A 21,499-nucleotide genomic window follows, 5' to 3' on the forward strand; every position below is an offset into this window, starting at 1 on the left:
GAAAAAAAAAAAACATCAGCCCATGAACACAAGCCAATCGATTTCCATTTAAATCAATTGCTCCGGCAGGTAATGGTCCTGCTTCCGTCATCTCTGTTCTGACAATTCCTTTTCTTTCAGACCCAAAAATGGCCTCCGCGTTCAATGACAATGCTTCTCTCTCCGCGGCAACTGAACGCCGCATCGACCACCACGAAGCTGATGTTGTAATTGTGGGTGCCGGAGTTCTTGGTTGTGCCCTTGCAGTCGCAATGGGGAATCAAGGACGCAGTGTTATCCTGCTGGAAAAGTCGATGGAGGAGCCCGATCGCATTGTTGGTGAACTACTCCAACCGGGTGGTGTTCAGGCGCTGGAGAAACTAGGCCTACAGGACTGTCTGGAAGACATTGATGGCATTGACGTGAAGGGATACTGGATTTCTTACACTGGCGACCCGGTTCTCCTCGAATACCCCAAGTCCTCTCCAACTTCACCTACACCATTGGGACGAGCCTTCCATCATGGTCGATTCGTGATGAAACTACGGGCAGCCGCTCTGTCCTGTCCCAATGTCACAGTGGTCGAAACCAAGGTGACTGACCTTATCATATCGGCACATACCCAAGAAGTCCAAGGAGTCGAGTGTGTGACCAAGGACGCCAAGGATTGCTACTTTGGCCAACTCACCGTGGCCGCCGACGGCTACAACTCAGAATTCCGCAAGCAACACCACCAGTACACACCCAAACGCAAATCAAAGTTCTATGGCTTGGAGCTCATTGATGCTAAGCTCCCCGCACCCAACACTGGTCACGTTCTCCTCAGCGATCACCCACCTGTGCTCATGTATCAGATCGGCACCCACGAGACCCGAATCCTTATTGATATCCCCGATAACCTGCCTCTGGCCTCAGTGAAGAATGGAGGCGTCAAGGGGTACATGCGAAATAATATCCTGCCTCAGCTCCCAGAGGGTGCCCAGCAGTCCTTCGCCGATGCTCTAGAGCGGGGCCAGTTACGATCAATGCCGAACTCGTTCCTGCCTGCTTCGGTCAATAATACACCTGGGCTGATGATTCTGGGAGATGCGCTCAACATGCGGCACCCTCTCACGGGTGGAGGCATGACGGTGGCCCTTAACGACGTCTGCCTTATCCGTGAGTTGCTCAGTCCAGAGCGCGTGCCCAGCCTCTCCAATACAGGTCTTGTTCTCGAACAGCTGGCGGAATTCCACTGGAGACGGAAGAATTCTTCTTCGGTCATCAATATCCTCGCACAGGCTCTTTATGCGCTCTTCGCTGCAGACAGTATGTACGCTCGCTCTTTGATTTATTCCCGATAACTAACTCTTTATCTATAGATGAACACCTCAAGGCTCTTCGACGTGGCTGTTTCAGGTACTTCCAGATTGGGCCAGTTAGCGGCCCCGTTGGGCTGTTGGCCGGTCTGATCAAGAAACCCCTCATCCTCGTCAGCCACTTCTTCTCCGTCGCCTTCCTTTCTATTTGGGTTCTCATCTGCGATACTCCTCTGTCCAAGCTACCCCTGGCTCCATACTACGCTTTCATGATATTATACACAGCCTCCGTCGTGATTCTGCCATACATCTGGACCGAGATTTGGTACTGATCTAGCTTGTGTTGATCAATTGGCGTTCTACTCTCCCTCCAAAAGCGACAATAGAGGGGCCCAGCTTGTCATTTTCGATTCTCTCCCTGTTGAACATTATCGTCGATTCTACCGGCCAAGTCTTTCTGTTTTAATATCCCATCTACGCCCTGTTTTTTGTCTTCCCCACGCCTTTATGTGATTTAACCCTGTCCAGCATTCTCCAACTTCATCTGTGTATCACAGATGTACTGTACTATATACTATACTATATGCCATACTATTATCTCCATGACAAATGATGCAATGTGAATATATTCCAAATAACATTCCAAGAATCAACGCTTCATCCCGGCCAATGCTACAAAAGTATGCCCCCAAAGAAAAACAAATGACCATCAGAACAATTCAACGCAAAGCTGATAAGCCAACACCCCCAAGCAAAAAGTAAACGAAAACGCAAAGAAGTTCGGCGCAATCGGCATCGGGGCCGTCACACGAGCAAGCCAAGGCAAACTACCAACCCCCGGCAGCTGGAAGCTCGAATTCGACCAATTCCAATTCCAATTCCAATTCAGCGACAAAAGAGACATGACGGCACCGACTGATCGAATGGCGCAGTTGTGGACAAAAGATACACTAGAATAGATCTCGCAGATTGCAGTGTAGGCGAAGAAAAAGCAATAATACAAATACAGCATGAGTGAAAGGAATGTCATCCACATCTTGTCTCTTTTTTGGGGGGAGATTAGAGTAGTTGTTGTATTGATATACCCTCTTGGTCTGTATATATTATGCTGGGTGTGTATGTTGATTCTTTGTGGGCCCTCGTGGTTTGTCGTGTTAGATTGAGGAAGTGGATGGGCTTTTGATCGGGGTTGGTCTTGGTAGGTAAAGGTAGGCGGGAGAGGATGAGGATGAACACGATGAAGAGAGAGAAAGAAAGAGAGAGGGAGAGAGAGAGAGCGTTGATTTGAGAACTGAGACAAGTTCTTCCCTTTGTTCTCCAAGTCTTTGTAGTTTGAAGCCCGGTTTACCACTTAGGGCATGGGTACTCTGTTGACTCACAACAGGCTAAGATAGACGAAACGAGTTAGAATTTGGGAAAGCAGAAGCATCAAAGACGATGCAACCCAAGTTGCAACAGATCTCACGACCTTGAGCGGGATAAGGAACACCATTTTTCGAAAATTTTGGTTTGTTTCTCATTGGCAACAAGTTAATATCTTTCTCTTTTGTACAGAACCAGGACCGAAAAAAAAGAAAAAAAAAGTTGGCATAAGAAAGATGAAAAGCATCAGACACAGAACCGGTCGAACCATTTGAAACACAAAGAACTCCAAACAACTGGAAAGAAATCGTCTCAATGCATTGGAGGCGTTTCCTGGAAAATGAGCCAGCCAACTTTCCCGATGGCAACGAATGCATGCATATATGGATCCTGATCCCTCGGGGGGGAAAGGGGAAATAAGAAAAAAAAAACAAAGAGAAAAACAACGCATTTCAGAGGAACATGAGTTCGTTTGAGGGGGGGGGGGTACCGCGTGGACAGGGATTTGGAGGCAATGGAATCAAGTAGGAGACTTGAGTATCTACTCAACCCACATGTGCTGGATATGGTTTCGGAAGAGCAACGACACACACTTTTCATCAGCCGCCTTTTCGCAAAGAATCATCTGCTGGAACTAGCTCAAGGCTGCCGTTGATACCGTTTCGAGATTCCATCGAAGATTTGATGTTCTTGCGGTTCTTCTTCTTCGTCATCTGCCATCCATGGTTGCTATCATTCGTGCTGTTAGGCTGTACACCAGATCTTCGGGATATGTCTGTGTGTCGATCTTTGGTGCCAGAAGCAGTGTTGTGAGAGCCGTCGTGTCGGGCTTGGCCTTTGGGCTTGCTCTTGCCATTCACACCGTTTGCCTTTTCAGAATGCTCTCCATTGGTCCGACGTTTCGAGTTGGTCGACTGATTCCGATTCTCATTCGGTCCGGACACAGCAGGTTTCTCGCTCATCTGCCCCGAGTGCTTAGGCTGGCCGGTTTCCTTTCCTGTTCCTTGTGTGGGGCCGTTTCTTGGTCGATCCGGACTTGTCTTCGCAGGTTGCTGTACAAGCTTCTCGGAATTCGATAGGTGGTAGTTCTGCAGCCGACTAGCGAGAAGCTCGGATTGGTCATTCACGTCTGACTGCTTTTCTCCAACCACATCATTGACCTTTTGCGTTTCTGTAAATGGCCGAGTGAAGACAGCCGAATGCTCCAAATCGAAAGACCCGGACTCCTGATAATCTTGAGACAAGGAGTCGGAGAAACTTGCAGGCGTATTCATGTTGTGGTCATCCGATGACGTATAATGACTTGCCGCAGAGTAAGGGTCAATCAACTCAGGCGCATATGTCGAGCGGGGTTCACTCGGACGCACCGATCCATCGACGATCAATGGACCGGGTGCAACTGGGCGTGGGGCGCATTGAGCCGGCTGCAACGGGGGCTTGGAAATCGGAGTGTGCTCCGAGCGAGCCGTTTCTGATGAGAACGATCCCGGTCGGTAATCCGGATGAAGGGGAATAAATGAATATCCATTCGAGACCAGACCCATCTGTGCGGACAATGGCGGCAACATGGAACCTTGCTGGAAGGCTTGAAGTTGTTGAGGAGTTATATAATAGCCCAACACATCTTGCTGCCGGTTGTCATCCACAGAGATTGAGTGTGATCCATTGCTGGCCAGACTATCTGAGCGCATTGCATTCTCGCCACAACTGCCTTCTCCGCCTTCTGACGCTTCGGTAGTCGGCCTTTGTTTTGACCAGTTCTCTGTGGGTGGAGGCATGGTGTAAAGGGGGATATAGCTGGGAAGAGAGGGCGAGCCCTGAGGCCGTGCAGGTTGTGAATGCGCACGAAGAGACTTCGGGGATCCATTGGCAGCCGACAATCGCCGAGAGTTACGACGAGTGTCAGGCATTACACCAACAGCAGAAGGCGAGGGAGGGTTGGTAATGGCCGCTTGCAAGCCAGATGCACCAACTGAGGCATACGTAGGATTATAAATTGTCTGCTGTCGTTGAGTTGGGCTGAGAGTAGCATGGCTTGCTGTTCCTGTTCCGGCTCCCGGTCGTGAGATTTCCTCTGGAAACTCTTGTTGTTGAGGAACTGGAAATTGGATAAATGGCTGGCGGATGAATACCGGTGGTGGTCTCCCAGTGATCAATGCCTGGCTATGCAACTGCATCCGCAATTCTTGCTCCTGCGCCTGCAAAAGCTGGATTTGTTGGTACAACTGGTCATGTAAAAGGTACTGGGCTTGTTGTTGTGCATGCAGAGAGATATCTGATGCATTGCCAGTGTTCTGCTGCCGGAAATTCGACTTGTTTGCGGTATTTGATTGTCGTCGCCCGCCAGTAAGCCCACCTCGCGAGAACTGATTATTATATCTGCCGCCACGACTTCCTCCTCGTCCACCCCGCGATGGGAGGGAAGGTGTGAGAGTTGGCCGCGGTTGGGGTGGTGGTCGTTCCCAGGTCCGCTCCTCTTCTACCGGGAACTCAAACTGCTGACAACACCCTTCTAGATCACCGTTTGCGATGTACTTGAAAGCCCTTCTCAATTCCAAATGTAATCCCCGGAATGAAGTGTCATCGGCGGTGTTGCCTAGGTTTCTTGACGTGTTGAACGGCTCCTCCACGCACAGTCGGTTGTTCAACATTAGGTGCCAGCCCTTGGCCTCTTTGTTGATCAGGGTGCCGTCCCGTACTGAGATGACGTTCTTCTCATAGTCAAATTCGTAGCCATAGTACCGGAAAAAATGAAAGAGCAGCCCGCCAACTGATTGCTTGTTCTTGCGGCCAAATTGAGACAAGGTCTTGAGGTCGTCATCGAACGAGCAGACCAATCCATCGGGAGTCATCCTCTTCTTGTGCGGGCGTGCTTGCAGACTTGGGAGAATTGGAGGGTTTCTTGTCTGCAGGAAATTAATGATCAAACAGATCCAGGTGTAAGAACTTAGGGTTCCCCCAAGCGCTGCATCATTGAGAATTCTTTGCTTTGTCCAGTGCTTGATAGCCATTGCCAAAGGGCGCACTCTTTCATCCACCTCAACATAGGTCCGAATCATCCGAGTGTTTTCTAGCGCCAAGGTATTATTGACATTCATGTCACAAGCTAACCGGAGCTCCGGGTCCCAAATCTTCACGATAGGGACCTTTGCATGCGACACACACACCACCCGTTGCATCCCGTCTGTTCAAATCAGTCTACCATTCAAGCAAGTCACATCAACGGCGATTCCTTACATTTAGCCAACACCTCAGCCAACAGGCACACATGCTCCAACTCTTTGTAGTTGGTTGTAATGCAAATGTCCACTGCTCAAGTTAGTGTTTGTTTTGCTTGTTTATTTGTGCCCAAAAAGAGAAACCTACCATCCGAGTCACTAGAACAGAGCTTATTCCCGGACGAGCCAAAAATGTTCGCCTTAATATCATGACCAGGCCATTGGTCATTGAAAAGCTTCTCCAATTTCCGAACAAGCTGTCGTCGTCGATCATCACTCTCGGCAGATGGTAATAATCGATCATACAGATCCATGATCTCGGTCGACAGTTTTTTCTCCTCGTCCTGGCTGGGCTGTTCCTTCAATGCCCCCTTCTCCTCTGGTAGTACATCTGCACCTAGACTATACGGTACCCGTCGTCGAAAATATGCCATGGCGGTCTCATATTTACATCCTCCGAGCGGTTTCCGAGAGAACGGGGGTAGATGTGTAGCTTCGGAGTGGGTGGATCGAGGGGAGGTGCTTCCGCGGGCGGGGGACGGCGACCGGGAGTGGAACGATAGATTGCGCGCATGTTGGTATGGGGTGGAAGGAAGGGAATTAGACTGGTGCGAAGTCAACGGAGGCCGATCAGCGGTCTCGGGCACGTCAGATTGTGGCACATCGGATTGCGGCCTCCATGCCATCGTGGAGGACTGCGCCGACGCTAGCGAGGCGACGTCACGGTGGAGGGAACACTTCGCATTCCCATCGATTTTTGCGACCATATAGCAATTCGCAACTCCCACACCGTTGTGGTCCTTCCGTACGGGGGGGGGGGCTCGGCAAAAGAGATGAGAGTCCGCTCCCACACACCACACAATATAATCCCCTCAGTTTCCTCTCAGTTGGAAATTACCGGAGAAATTTCGTGATCGACAAAGTCGGGCGAGGGAGGGTATGGCACGTGTGTAACACGTCAAGGGTTCGTTGATATGTGTGGGACAACCGGGAAGCAGATCGTTTGTGGTGGGAGACTTTCAATCGCCCTCGACCAAAGTCGCGAAAAGCCGATTTTTTTTTCCCTTTCACTCGGGACCGATAAGAATTGAAGAGATGTAAAAAGACAATGCCTCAACCAGGAGATGAAATTATGACACGAAAGAAAGTAGTTTTTTTTTTTAAGAAAACGGTCTTCGTGAGAGAGAGAAGAGAGCGAACGGTTCGAGGATTGGATCAAAGAAAAGAGATAAAAAAGGACCAAAGTACTGAATGAACCACACAGTCCGTTGTCCCTTAAAGCGAGTTTGTAGGAACCAGCCTGGGTTTCTGATTGTTGAGGAAAGGAAGCGTAGCCAGAGAGGAGAATTTGAGAAGTTGTGAAGATGATCGAAGCCCTGGAAGTCAGCCCCTGTCGGCGGTAAAGACACTGCCGACCGTCCCCTCCTGAAGAACTCCCAATCTTCCCAACGTCAACGATCTTGTGTATGGAAGTTAAGGGGCAATCGGATGAATACACACAGAGTCAGTGTTTGCAGGTTCAAAGAGATGTGTTGGGCAGGAGATTAACGCTAAAACGCCGTTGGACGGAGTAGTCCACGGAGTGAGACAATTGGGGAATAGCTCTCTTACCTCAATTTCTGAGGGAGACAATTAGGGGCTGACTTCTATCCTTTGTTTCTGATATGGACTTTTGCTTATCTCTTTCTCTCTATTCTTTATTCTATTGCTCACTGACTCCAGAACCCTGAAACCCTGAAGCCAGAAAGGCCAAAATGCGGCCAAAGATGCCCGCAGTATCACCGAGCTATGCATTCATGCAGGTACCACGATAGATTATCGATAACAAATCTACGCGGTGTTGTTTGTTAGGCCCCTTGGACTACTGGATAGTAGATGAATATGTCAATATCCTCGCAAAAGCCGTATATGCTCCATTTGTTGTACTCTCTTCTTTCCACCTGATCGTCGTTCTTCACTTCTCCCCGCGTTCAGCATGGTCCTTGCACGTGTTACTCACTAGTATAACCTAATCCATGTCATTGGCCTGAGGCATGCATCTGACATAGATGTGCTACCTCCTTTCAAAGAATCAGGTAGGAATCTATGATTCCGTTGACACGAAATCCGCAGTAACTTGAGAACACTCAATTCAGGTTCTTTGTTTAGAACATGGACCACCATTGGACCTATGCTCCCCTCCAGATTCCGAATTGACTCCTCGGATCCGATGAGGCTTGAGAGGATAACCTTCGGAGATAATAACTAACGGACACTTCGTCGCTAGACCTACCCAAGCTGTCAGTCGTGAGAGGTAGCCTTTGTTTATCAGGGCTGGGGGCCGCCACATTGGGGATATGAGGCTTGCTTGGATGTGTTTCTTTGTAGACAAGTAGAACACGTTCAACGGGTTACCCCTCTTCAAGGCTAACATTGAGCAGCCATCAAGATAGCTTTAGCTTGTGGCGTATAACGTAGCTTTATACCCATGGAATCAAGCATCCGGCTAGTATGACTAGGACCAGATACGGCCAAGTACAGACCCATGTATGACGAGTGAGGAGTTATTACACTCCCAAGGTAACGTGGACGCATGCTCGAGCGTATCGTACTCGTGGTACGTTTCCGGAGGGTTTGAAGGGAAGTGTTGATACTGCACATTATAGTCAAATCGACATGCACTGACAACAACAAAGCAGGGTTCGGGCTGATATTGGACGAGTGAACTACGTGGTATTTACAAAGACAAAATCAATCTTCTACTCTACGGAGTACAAAATGTGTTTCTGAGTACCTCGGTGCCTCCAGTATCCAGTCAAAGAGTCCATTCACCCCGATCCACACCTAAAGAGATAATCTCGTGTACATGCGGGGGAAGACTCGGGCTGCTGACTGGCCCGTTGAGCCGGGTGAGTACATGCTGCACATTGCAGGGAACAATCTAGTTCAGAGGGGCGCGGACCTTGCGGAAGAATACAAAATGATGGGCGGGCGTTGCCCCACCTCTCCTGAGTTGACCGAGTTGGTCAAAGCACCGTTCGAAGTGTATCCTGGAAGCAGCAATGTTGCGATTGCATTGCATCTCCCGTGTGTGCTGGTGTGGGTATAGCTCTTAATCTACCTAAAAATGGGGGCTTTTGAGGGACGTTATTCAACAAAAGGTCTCTGTATATGCGAGGCTCTCGATGTCTGGGCAGGCTACCGCGGGCCAGGTATACTTATTGCATGCATTTGTTTTGACTACTCTACATGGGGCTGCAGATCACATAACAGATGCGACCAAAGTGTTCACTTGCCTTATAGCCTCCGATGGAGTCCATAGGCAGCCTCTTGGCAAGCTGACTGCATAGTGCAGAGCCTTCACAGATTCCAAGGCTGGCATCGTCATATGCTGACTCCAGGAAATCCCTTTTTTTAAAAAGCGGGTGATGTTTTTGAAGAGGATCTTGGAATCCAGATAGAAACTTGGATTCTTACAATATCGTAGTAAAATGGAGCATCCGACTTACAACATGAGGGCAACACAATGTCAATGTCCACTCTTCCAAGTGGGGAATGACCAAGTTTCCAAGATTCGAGCATGATATATAAAGTATATTATATGTCGTACTATAGGATCAAGCCTAGACGTAGTACAGAGTATGGTGTATAGAGACAGTAATAGTTTGAATAATAAGTAATGGTAACTATCAGACACAAAGGGAGCTCGACGCTTAGACACACGTCCCCGTCCAATCTCCGGTGACCGGCCCCATCAGTGACGAATAGAAGTCCTTGGGTTACCGGGAATTGCCGCGTACTTGGGATCTTCTGAGGTACAGAAAAAAACAAGAACTGGGTATGAAATGAAGGCATTGAATGACAAATAGGCTGGTTTTCAATATAAGAGACTTGGGTATATAGTTCATTGACACTACCCTAATAGAGAAGGAATTTGAAGCATCGTTTCAGTACTCCGTACTCCCTACTATATAATATGTATTGTCTTACTTTTAAAAAGGAAAAAAAAAGAAAAAAAGAAAAAAGGAATCTCCATTTTTTTCCGTGTGTTGTGTTGTACTCAATGTACGGAGTACTATTTTCCTCTTTTACATTACAATTTATGAACCCCCCTCTCCATAAGGTAATACACACCCACATCCCCCCCCCCCCCATAGGACCCTCTCTCTCTCCTTTTCTTCTCTTCATCCTTCCAGTTTTTGGACTTCCTCTGCCTCGTTGACTCGTGGTAGAAAGAAATACTAGGAGGCCTATATCCCGTAAGTGCCTTGATTATATTCTGTTTCCAATTGGGTGGGAAAAAAATATTCTATACACCCGTTGAAAACTGTTGAAAGACCGTGGGAAAAAAAAAACATCAACAGAGTTGAGTTGAGACCGGGTCAAATTTTTTTGGTGATTTCCAATCTCGATACTTTATTTTTAAAATGTTGAAAGAAGATCCGGAGAACTGTTTCAAAAGTGTGTGTTGTGGATCGACGCTCACCTTTTTTTTTTCTCGACAGATCGCCTCTGACCGGATCATCTCCCCCCCCCCTGAACCGTCGCACTTTCGGTCCTTTTGATCTTGACAATGTCTTCGTACTATGAACCTCAGGGCTGGCAAGCACCGGCTGCGCGCCAGGCTTCTTGGGAGCAGCCGGCGCCTCCCTCCCGGTCAGGTATGGGATCAAACGCCGAGAACCCACGAGCAAAGAACTGACATTTGACAGGATCGAGTTCGGTCTCCCAGCGCGAGGACATTCCGGCCTTTTCCTCCCAATTTGACGGTACGGACACAATTCTGCTTGGATCTTTATATTTGCTCAAACGAAAATCGAATCGCACAACGGGGAGAAAAGCTGGTGGTTTTGAAGTGAGGCGGTTGTCGGGATGCCATGGACATACCTTTTTTTTGGAAACATTTCGGAACGAGTGCTGACCTTTGTTTTTTTCCAGAGGTCGATCGTGCGATCGACAATCTCGTCAAGAGTGGAAAGCTGTGGAATGCTCCTCGGCGGGATTCGATGCCCATGATGATGGGCCGGCCCTACCCCGACTACGGTATGTTGCGGGCACGGATGGCACCCAGAACGCGTTTCTGACTTGTCTCTTGACAGACCCTCGTATGGGTGGTGGCCCTCAACGACACCATTCGATCAGCGAGTTCGATGGCAACCGTATGCCCCCGTCTGGCAATGCCCAGGGTTTCTATGCCTCCCAGCGGTACCAGGGTCGTCCCAACGAAGTGGAACAGATGATGCAGGCGAAGCGTCGGATGGCAGCACAGCGTGAGAGGGAACTCCGCAACTATCACCAGGAGCAACAGTACAACCGAAGTACGTGGTAGCGTCTGTCTTCTTCTTTTTGAGCCTTTTTTATATTCCCCCGTCGGCTTTCCCCCCCCCTCTTTTCCTTTTCACTTCCTTGCACCTATGTATCCGTCGACTGTGTAATATATTTGGTTTGGCTTCTTCGTTTTCTTTTGAACACGGGGTTTTAATATTTTTCTTCTTCCTTTCAAGGCCTCCTCGCCGAGATGTCTGCATCCAAATCCGACCGCTCTACCAGCCCAGCTGCCGTGAGTGAGGACAGCCGTCGCGAACTTCTCGCCCGCCAGCACCGTGCCCTGTACGGCAACGAAAGCCCAGCCTTCTTCCCGCCTGGTGCCTTCTCTGACGAAAACCAACGCCCAGATAGCCAAGCTGGCGGTGGCACCCCATCGTCCGGTGTTCGTGGATCCTCCCCGCGAGGCATGGACCCATTTGGCCTAACCCAAGCCGGCACCACTAGCACCGATGCCGCGGGCCTGCAGTCGCCCTCGCGCGCCAACAGTACCTCTTCGCCTAGCTCCGCCATCAACGCCAGCTTTGGCGCCGAGCAGCCTGTAACCTCGACCTCATCACCTGGAGCTGACTCGCCCTCATCCCGCCAGGCCGCTTCCAAGCCCGTCGCTGGACCTATCGGCTCCGTCGGTCCCATCGGTTCCCGTCCTGCCCCCGGCCAAACATCCGCGCCTCCTGTCAACCAGGCCTTGAACAAGCGTTCTATTACCCCTCTCCCCTCCCCGCTTGGGCTAGGCTTCACTCCCGCCGACCCCACTGCTGGGCCTGTCACTGAGCGCACCTCCTCAGCCGGCCCTACTCCGGCTGTCACCTCTGCAGCTGGTGCCCCTGGCGCTAAGGACCAGGCTGGTGGTGTTGGCCTTGGTTGGAGCAACAGCAGTGGCGTCTGGAGCTCCAAGAGCGGACTCGGCGTACAAGCTTCTGTTTGGGGATAAACAACTCCTGATTTCTGATTTTTTGATGGCAGTGCTTTTTCGATGGCATTACTCCAAGTTGGCGCTTGTTGCATATTGGACTTGGGGTTGAGCTGGCGTATTACTAGGCGGGGTGGCAAAAAGGGCGGGGATTTACTGGGGCTTGGAACCATTCCCCCAAATTGGTGTTGGATCTCTCTGGATGATGTGATGCCTTCTTCAACCTTCCCCGTTTCGGTCTCGGGCTCAGCATGTTGTTTTTGTTCTGCTTTTTTGTTTGCTTTTGCTATTCCGGTGCCCGTGCGAATTTGGTCGGGAATATGGCGCTTTATCTGTGATGCTCGTGGGCTATGTATGGGCTGTCTCATTTTTCTCGGTGTTTTTCATGTCGGATGCACAGGTCTCTTTTATTCATCTTTTCATCTTTTCGGGGGGGGGGGGGGGGGGGGGGGTGGTACGGGAAACTTGCACATTGTGACTTTTTTTTGGATGCCTGTTTTTACTGAATCTCCATGTGGAGATGGGAAGGCGAACAGAGGCTCAAAACGGCATGTTTCTTGGATTTGGATATTCGCCTTCTAACGGTTTTTCTCTTTTTCTTCCCCTTCTCTTTCAATGTGGAATATGACTATAACGCGGTTGGTGTAAGGGTTACTGGAGTCTGTTTACTTCCAAAGCTACGTTTTCAACGGATTCGGGGCTTGCCATGGACCTATGTCAGAGAAGGAAATGTCCAGTCCTTCCATTCCTATCGATACCTCATTGTTGTCTGGTCCTAAGATGTTGTTGGCAAGTAATATCACGTCCACGGGTACCTTCTACCTTCGGCTTCACAACACGGTCGTCATCTCTTCTATTTTGGGCTTCCGATCTTGCAATCTGATCATCTTACTCAAGTTGAATTCTGATCTCGACTGGCGAGTTTTGCCAAGCTCCGACGTCGATATAAAAGTAACGTTTCCAATTCTTAAGTCCATCCTAGTAGCAAGGATTTCAATTTTGCTTCTGGGGTATGCCGAAGATATACCTACAGATTTGAATACCCAGAACAAGTGATAAGCAAGATATCGATTTAGTCTCGAAGTGAAGATTGATCGTTTAATCCCAACCAGACAGGAGCAGGTATTTTCTGAAAATAATTAAACATTAATTGAAAGCACGCAAACAAACACTTTTCATATCTCCCGGTCCAACAGCGAAGTCACCCACGTACTGCTCAGTCACGGGGTAGCGGTGACACAAATATGACGGTGACACAAAACAAAAATTCAGGAGGTCCTGTTATGTGTGAGGTCACGTCCACAATCCCCCAAAAATTTGTTAGAACAAAGCAAGCAACGAGGAGACTCACCAAGGGGAACAATCAGACAGAGCTGATGTTCGCCGTAGGAGTGTGCTCAGGGATGTGCTCGGCAGTTTGATCATGACATCCCGCAGCAGCAGGGATGGTATGCACGATCTTCCTCTTTGCAGTAAAGAGACCAACAACACCACGTTCCTGATTAGTCCCAAGCCATGGCTTGCGGGCTTCACTCAGGAGCTTCTGGGCAAGGAAGTAGATTAGCTGACCGACAATGATCAAAACAAAGGCGATCGGGTACATCCAGTGGATGTGATAGTGGAAGACCTTGACGCCAATGATCACGCCCCAGAAGTTCATGGTGAGCATAGAGACGTTGAAGAAAGCCGCCGACGAAAGACGGAACAATAGTGGGGCGAGACAGTAGAACAAACTCAGACAAAGTGTGTAACCGGTGAGATACCCGCCGACCTTTCCGTCCCAGTGCGCATTGTGGAAGGAGGTCCGGTCGAAGATACCGGCCTGCGCGCCGTTGATTATCATTCCAAAGAATGACATCTGGCCGAGAACTTCATACACGGGTCGAGTGCTAACGAAGTACTCCTCTCCGGTATTGGTGAGACCATAGAAGGTTGCGCCTAGCAGTGCGAACAGGTCACCCTTCAACTGTCTGCCGTGGGAAATGTCTCCGCCATTCGTGCCGGTGATGTGGTCGGAGCCAATGAGGATTCCCATACCGCCGATGCAGATTAGAATTCCTGCGATTTGGGTGATGTGGTAGCGCACACCCAGGAAAAGGAATGAAAGGACGACAACCACGACGATGGCCCAGAAGTTGATCAGTTGCGCGCTTAGCATGGTTGTGTATTGGTATGCCAGCACAATGAAGTAGTTGCCTTCCACGTCACAGAAAGCAAGGATGATGTCTGCAGCGGTTAGTCGAGGTTACAATTTGAATGTATGGAAAGGGAAACGGGCCCATACACTTCCAGCCATCACGGTATACCAGTCGGAGCCAGCCCTTGAAGCCGTAACGGTACATCGTATAAGGGGTGAAAATGATGTTGAGTAACACATAATTCAGGAAGGTCTGGAACGCAGGGATTGCCCACTGTTCCTGACCGAGTAGTGTTGTGAAGGTACTCGTCGAGGTATTGGCAATAGCGAGAATTTGACTAAGAGAAATTGAGTTAGGGCTTGCGATTTGATCTGTAGTTTATAGAAAGTACAACGTACCCTAGGATAACAGTGATGTAGAATTCTTTAGTCTTGAAATAGCCGAAGGACCCTTTCTTCTGGTCAACCAGGTCCGCGGGTTGCACAGGGTGCTCAGAGGCTTCCGCCTGGGAAGTCTGTGCACCCTGGGCATCTTCTGCCAGTGAATGAGTAGATGTATCATGGTCTATGCCAGTTGCCTGGACGGTGATCTGATCCTTCGACTCAGACATGGTGAACTAATGCAAGTTCAGAAAGCGGGGTAGTATTGGAATTATGCAAGTAGCAAGTTGCAGGTTGAAGCAATCCAGCAATGAAAAGGGAGCTTTATGAATCAGAAACGAGCGCAAAACTCCCCAAGTCGCTCGGGTATCGATATACCGCTTAGCGATGAATCTGGTGATGAAGCAAAAAATCTCACAGTAACCCGAAGACCAAGAGAAATTAACAGGAACTTTTCCTAATTGGGCCATTTTCGATAAGAATCTTTCCCACGTTGTGGTATGCAGCCAATCAACGAGGCGATAGTGGGGGCGGTGAGGGTCTGTGCTGCAGATAGAATTGTCCATCTGGTCCATTATGTCAGCAGCCTGAAGGAGGGAGGCTGGTATTTGGCGGATACTTGACGAGAGAGGCTAGATGACAGTCTGACGGGAAGTACTTTCCGTGTATCCCTCTAGAGGCACGGAGTAATCATGGGGAGATCCGTTGGAGTTGACCTTGCAGAGAATATTTATAGTTTCATAGATTGATAGATGAATCTTAAATTCTATTTCGGGACTGTTGTACGAAGTACAAATTACACCCAGTTGTTAAAAATACCTCATGACCGACGCCGTTCCGAAACCCCTGAGAGAGGACATTTGAATGCATTCCCCAGCTCTGCCAATCACGGAAGAACGCCAGAATGACAAAGAGAAAGTTGTCTAGATTTTAGCACAAGCTTCCTTCTGAGTAAGATAGCCTGTTTCTGCCTCGTGTGCACAATATGCTACACCATGTAGCACTATGTACCTACATGGGTAGTTTTGGGCAACTAAAACTATAGTCGTGAGGTTATTGATGTGTGCCTATCTACATACTTTAGGTCCCTTAGATATGGAATAGATATTGAAAAAAATGAACTAGGAATACTCTGGGAACATAGAGTAGATCTACAGGTTCCCACTTTCTTCTTCATATCTTCTAAAGAAGCTTCTTATTTAACTCCCGAGATCTTTTTAAGGGGAAAAATATCCTAAAAATCCAAGTACCTGCCGAGGCCGTCAGGTGGACCGGGACTGTTCCCGATCGTCATCCCCTCCGCAGACTCTTTCATCATTGGGATCTCCACCTCCATTCCCTCTTTGTGTCCCTTTCAAACAATTTCCAAACGAATCTCGACCCAATCTCCCGATAACCTTCTTTTTAAAGTTCATCTCTTTCCCCCCCCACCACCCTTTGGCTCTCCTCTCGCGCCGGTGCACTTCTATCAGGCCCGGAGTGACGAGACGCCTTTCCCTGTTCCTGCCAGACCATGGCGCTGGAAGTACAACCGCCCGACGGTCGCAAACGTGTGAAGGTTTATGAACTGAAAGATAACGATTGGTTTGACCGAGGAACCGGCTTCTGTACGGGCCAGACCTTAGGAGTGAGTTGTCGCGTGTTGTGCGCGCACTGGGGGTCATGCGACGATGTCTCATCTCGCGCAATCCCAAGCGCATCACCATCATCATCAGTAACTGATAGCTTTGGATTAGGAGGAGCATCGCATTTTTGTCGAATCTGAAGACCTACCCAATCGCGTCCTTCTTGAAACGCGGATTACCAAGGACGATGGCTATCAAAAACAACAGGGTACCTATCCCGTCATTGTCGTCTCATTGCTGCCGAGTGTCCCATTTCTTACTAACCGTCACACGCGACTCAGAGACCTTGATAGTTTGGACGGAGCAGAATGGCACGGATATGGCACTGAGTTTCCAAGAGGCGGAAGGTTGTGCGGCTATTTGGTGAGGAATTAACAAAACTCGTTGCGCGTATAAACTAACTCCATGTAAGGGAATTTGTCAATGCCGTCCAACAACATCTCTTGCGTCTTACTTCAGCTGGTAAGTTCTGTCGCGTGTTTAGAAACTGGCAACTCTAATCAATTTTCAAGATGACGCGCTGTCAGACGACCTTGATAGCTATCAATCCATCGTGTTACCGGCCCCCGAACTCGGCAACCTCCCCGAAATTGAACAGATTGTACGAGCTGCGAGCATGACACAGGGCGGTCGAGATGCGTTATCCAAGTACATCATTCGGGACGAGTACATTGCCAAATTGGTACCGCTAGTGACGATAGCGGAGGATTTAGAGAGTTTGAATGATTTGCATCGTTTATGCAACATCATGAAATCTCTCATTTTGCTCAATGATAACACCATCATCGAAACCGTCGTCGCTGATCATGTCATCCTCGGAGTGGTTGGGGCTCTAGAATGTATGCTCTACCCAGCTTCACCCTGTCTCGAAGGCCAATCTTTTGGATACTGACGAAGACAGACGACCCTGAATTCCCAACACACAAGGCAAACCACCGACAATACCTCGCAGACAAATCGCGATACAAGGAAGTTGTCCCGATCAAGGACCCGCTCATTCGCCGCAAGATTCGGAGTACATGGAGACTGCAATACCTAAAAGATGTGGTTCTAGCTCGGATTCTGGACGACCCAACATTCTCGGTGCTCAATTCTCTCATTTTCTTCAATCAAATGGAGATTGTGAATCATATCCAAGCAAATGGACCCTTTCTCCGAGACCTATTTCACGTTTTCGACCCGAGAAACCCGGACCAGAGACGCAAGGATGACGCTGTGCAGTTTCTTCACCAGTGTGCTGGCATCGCGAAGAACTTGCAGGCACCGTCGCGGGCTCAGTTGTTTGCCAATTTTATCAGCCACGGCTTGTTTGCTGTAATAGCGTTTGCCGTCAAACACTTGAATCCAGCCATGCGCACAACTGGCATTGATATCTTGGTGGCTCTGTTGGATCATGACCCAGTCATGATGCGAGGCTATATGCTCAAGGCTGTCAACGAGAAAAAGATTCCACTCACAGACACTTTGATCGACCTTCTTCATGTGGAGACTGACCTTGGCGTCAAAACCCAAATTGCCGATGCTATCAAGGTTCTCCTTGATCCTCAGATTCCTATGCAGGATCCGCTTGGTCGGGCCGGACCCGATTATTTCAAAGTTCGCACCAACAATCTCCTCTCTGATGCATTTGTCCAGCAACATTTCGATGAGTCCTCAAAACGACTTTTCCAACCGCTTAAACAGCTTGCAAATCGCACAACCCGTAAGTGGTTACATCCTTTGTTTTTTTTGATCAAGATTTTGCTAACTATGAATCTAGTTAATGATTTGACATTCCAAGAGGTCACCCTCTACTCGCATCTTGTTGATATTCTCACCTTCTTCGTCCGCCAGCATCTCTTCCGCACACGTAACTCTATCCAGAGTGAATCTCTCGCACCTCGTGTTGCACAGCTTCTGCGGGTACCCCAGAAACACCTCAAACTCGGTGAGTTTCTAGCTTTGTTTTTGACCTAGAAGCAATAGCTAACACTCACGATAGTCGCCCTCAAATTCTTCCGCACCTTGATCAGCCTCCAAGATACCTTCTACCAAGCTCTCATGACACACAACAACACTTTTGAGTTGATTCTCGACATCGTCTACGAGACAATGCCTCGTGACAACCTGCTCAACTCGGCCTGTCTTGAACTATTCGAGTTTATCAAACGGGAAAACATCAAGCCCTTCATCCTTCATGTGGTTGAAAAATATCGCGAGAAGCTTGAGAAGATCATTTATGTTGATACCTTCCAGAGTCTGATTCTTCGATATGACCAGATGCAGGGATACGGAGCCGAGGCCGACGCGACACTGTTCAGCCAGGACGATAGTAATGCCCCGCGACGAATTCCTCTCAGTGGCCAACGCTGGCAGGGTGCAAGAGAGATGGACCCCGCAGAAGAGGATTATTTCAACACGTCCGACGATGAAGATGAGGTAGGTACCTTTGGATTGCGACTGTTTGAGCCAACGACTGACCAAGTAAGATAAAGTGGACACAAAACCGTCTGGCCACTACGGATGAACCTTCAAGCGGATCCGCTTCCGCGGTCGTCAAACCATTGGTTGACTACCCAGATGACGACGAGGAGGACATCATGGACACCAAACCCGAAGGGGCCGAACAACAGCCGGTGGGCAGGCCAACCGAGACTTCCGCTGAGGTTTCTGCATTATCACCCACCCAGCCCCCCCCGGAGCGACTCGCGGAGAAACGTCGCCGTGCGGAAGAAGACGATGACGAGCTTAGCAAGCTTACCGCAGGACCCAAACGAAGAAGTTCAACTAGCAGCAATTCTGGCGCTTTTATCATGAATCGGAAAAAGAGCCTGTCTGCCGGCTCACTGGCAGATAAGAATGCCTCACCGGGTGTATTGAACAGGGTCATCAGCGCCGCGCCCAAGAGAATCGCCATCAACATTGGATCAACAGCCAAACCTTCCACTTCAGAAACTGACATGATTCGCGCGGAGGCGACGAGCGGGAGTTACGAGAAGGAAAATCGCGACGACAGTCAAGGTAACGAGGGTGGATGATTATGCCTCATAAGTCAGGCGTTTTTTTCGTGAACCTAGTTTTTTTTTCCGTGACCTAGATGCCAGACTCGGTTGCGGGATTTCCCATCTTTCATCTATAGCTTCTTTTTGGGCGATGCCCTTTCTTCTTGTTCCCTTCTTTTTTTCAAGGGTCTTCCTCCCCTGTTTACATCCTGGTTTTATGAGGTTTTGTGTTCTCTGGCCTGAACTAGCGTCTAGTTGAATGTTGATGTACATGGCATGGCGTCTGGGCAATGCATTGGATCTAGCCTTGTGGTGTCTATTCTTTTTTTTTTTTTTCCTGGTCGGGCTTAGATGCTGGCCATTCGAAGAGCCCTGCATCTGCGGATGGAGTCGTTGCAATATATCCTGCCACCTTCATGGTGTTGTTTACCTGTTGGAATTATCTGTAGTGCCGTAGGTTCGGCCTGCACAACATCCGCCCTGCCACCTATCAAAATACCTACATAGCCCAGGATAATCTCTTTGATGGTCTTCTTTTTCCTTTTTCCTTTTTCCTTTTTCTGGCTTTCTGTCTAAACTTCTCGGATACTTTTAGGTGGCCAAGGGACTAGCCTATGTAGCTCGAGGTGTAACGAGGGCTTGGATCCACCAGCCGAACCCGACTTCCCCTATCAATCCCAGGTTCATACAACCACCTCGGAGTAATCATACACGCGAAAAATACGTAACAAAAGATTACAACTCGTGTAATTATGTCCCTTCAATTTATCTCCTCTCCACCTGAACTACCACTAACCAAGCCCAGACCACCTAAGCCCGTAGCCATCTATACCCTGGATGGAAATCTACATGAAACAGCCCTACAGCAGATCCAATGACAAAAGCCTAACAGAAAATGACATCCGAAATTACCCCAAACACTTTCCTCACTACCACAGGTTCTCCATCAGACCAAAAGACAACAATCTTCTTCATCTCCGGCAACCCAGGCCTGATTGGCTACTATCACCCATTCCTCTCTCTACTCTCAAAGTACCTAGATGAGGCAAGAGAGGGACACTCAAAATGCCTACCACCAAGTAAAATCTACGGCTGTTCTCTCGGCGGCTTTGAAATCGACGAACAGCGACTCTCAACGTCACCGGACACTTCCATTGTCCTCGACCTGGAAGATCAGATCCGCTTTGTTCAGGGAAAGCTCGCTGCCCTAATGGGAGACGAAGGCAATGGTAATGGCAAAGATACCGTGGATGCCGAAACTAGACAAAAGGTTATCCTAATCGGACACTCCGTTGGCGCATACATCGCCATGGAAATCCTGAGACGACACCGCGAAGCGAACCCCAAAAGCGCCTTCGATATCGTCGGCGGGGCGATGCTCTTCCCGACTGTCAAGGATATTGCAGCGTCACCTTCAGGACAGAAACTGACGGTACACACCACACACCTCTTGCCAGATGCTATTTTTTTCGTTGGTTCTATGCTGATTTTGACTCGGTTGTAGACTCTACTTTCGATGATTCCCCGTCTTGCTGTGGTTGTTAGTTTCTTCGCGAGAATACTTACATTCCTGCTCCCGGAATCCCTTCTTCGATCTGTGGTCCGGCTGGTCATGGATGATCCCCCCGTTCATGCTTTGGATGCTACGTGTGCTTTTTTGAAGAGTCGGGGTGGGGTACGGCAAGCTTTGTATGTGTGACATTTCTTTTTGGCTGTGGTTTGGACTTATCTAAGTACTTTTTTTCTTCGCCTGGCGACTAGACATATGGCTGCCGATGAAATGCGGACTATCACTTCAGACAAATGGAGTGATGATGTCTGGGGTGCTGCGTCGGCGCGTGAGCCTATCGCCAAGCTGTTTTTCTACTTTGGTCGTAATGATCATTGGGTGGCTGATCAGACAAGGGATGATATCGTCGAGGTGCGCGGACGAAAGGGAGGGCAGGCTGGGCCAAGTATGGTTGTTTGTGAAGAGGGCTTGCCGCATGCGTTTTGTTTGAGTAAGTGACTTTTGATTGACTTTGAATACAATGGCCTCGCTGACATTTTGTAGAACACAGTGATGTGATGGCACAAAAAGTTGCGGGGATGATCGGGCAGATTGTGGCCTGAGGAAGAGGCTATGGAATTAAAAATGGAAATGGAAATAGACAAGAACTACATAAATACAATGAATTTCGCCATTGGCGCAGATTGTAACGGGTATCTAAAAGAGACGCTACGCCACGCCCGTTCCCATTCCCATTCCCATCCGAATGACAAAGAGCCCAAAGCCATTCAAATATGCAGAAAGAAATCATA

General features: G+C 48.9%; 6 protein-coding genes across 6 annotated transcripts; 4 read left to right on the forward strand and 2 right to left on the reverse strand.

Moving 5' to 3' along the window:
- Positions 1 to 128: 128 nt before the first annotated feature.
- Positions 129 to 1,609, forward strand: Pdw03_7095 (Squalene epoxidase-like protein; the record flags this gene model as incomplete). Its single annotated transcript, XM_014678759.1, has 2 exons — positions 129 to 1,287; positions 1,341 to 1,609. 2 exons carry the CDS (start codon positions 129 to 131, stop codon positions 1,607 to 1,609), a joined length of 1,428 nt encoding a protein of 475 aa, XP_014534245.1.
- A 1,629-nt stretch (positions 1,610 to 3,238) lies between these two features.
- Positions 3,239 to 6,543, reverse strand: Pdw03_7096 (PAP/25A-associated; the record flags this gene model as incomplete). The annotated part of the gene is made up of 3 exons (XM_014678758.2): positions 3,239 to 5,823; positions 5,877 to 5,948; positions 6,006 to 6,543. 3 exons carry the CDS (start codon positions 6,541 to 6,543, stop codon positions 3,239 to 3,241), a joined length of 3,195 nt encoding a protein of 1,064 aa, XP_014534244.2.
- A 3,395-nt stretch (positions 6,544 to 9,938) lies between these two features.
- Positions 9,939 to 12,095, forward strand: Pdw03_7097 (Herpes virus major outer envelope glycoprotein BLLF1; the record flags this gene model as incomplete). The annotated part of the gene is made up of 8 exons (XM_066101556.1): positions 9,939 to 9,959; positions 10,082 to 10,095; positions 10,342 to 10,417; positions 10,476 to 10,497; positions 10,549 to 10,605; positions 10,775 to 10,879; positions 10,936 to 11,154; positions 11,341 to 12,095. 8 exons carry the CDS (start codon positions 9,939 to 9,941, stop codon positions 12,093 to 12,095), a joined length of 1,269 nt encoding a protein of 422 aa, XP_065956639.1.
- Positions 12,096 to 13,437: 1,342 nt separating this feature from the next.
- Pdw03_7098 (DUF914-domain-containing protein) lies at positions 13,438 to 14,822 on the reverse strand (the record flags this gene model as incomplete). Its single annotated transcript, XM_014678756.1, has 3 exons — positions 13,438 to 14,300; positions 14,359 to 14,549; positions 14,611 to 14,822. 3 exons carry the CDS (start codon positions 14,820 to 14,822, stop codon positions 13,438 to 13,440), a joined length of 1,266 nt encoding a protein of 421 aa, XP_014534242.1.
- A 1,283-nt stretch (positions 14,823 to 16,105) lies between these two features.
- On the forward strand, positions 16,106 to 19,234 carry Pdw03_7099 (Putative DUF625 domain protein; the record flags this gene model as incomplete). The annotated part of the gene is made up of 9 exons (XM_066101557.1): positions 16,106 to 16,219; positions 16,329 to 16,425; positions 16,499 to 16,580; positions 16,630 to 16,679; positions 16,730 to 17,056; positions 17,119 to 17,919; positions 17,977 to 18,144; positions 18,199 to 18,635; positions 18,692 to 19,234. The coding sequence occupies 9 exons, from the start codon at positions 16,106 to 16,108 to the stop codon at positions 19,232 to 19,234; spliced, it is 2,619 nt and encodes an 872-aa protein (XP_065956640.1).
- Positions 19,235 to 20,093: 859 nt separating this feature from the next.
- On the forward strand, positions 20,094 to 21,310 carry Pdw03_7100 (uncharacterized protein; the record flags this gene model as incomplete). Its single annotated transcript, XM_014678754.1, has 4 exons — positions 20,094 to 20,630; positions 20,703 to 20,887; positions 20,960 to 21,198; positions 21,252 to 21,310. The coding sequence occupies 4 exons, from the start codon at positions 20,094 to 20,096 to the stop codon at positions 21,308 to 21,310; spliced, it is 1,020 nt and encodes a 339-aa protein (XP_014534240.1).
- Positions 21,311 to 21,499: the final 189 nt, after the last annotated feature.

The sequence above is a fragment of the Penicillium digitatum genome, chromosome 2 (genome assembly GCF_016767815.1).
Source record: "Penicillium digitatum chromosome 2, complete sequence".
NCBI classification, from domain to species: domain Eukaryota; kingdom Fungi; phylum Ascomycota; class Eurotiomycetes; order Eurotiales; family Aspergillaceae; genus Penicillium; species Penicillium digitatum.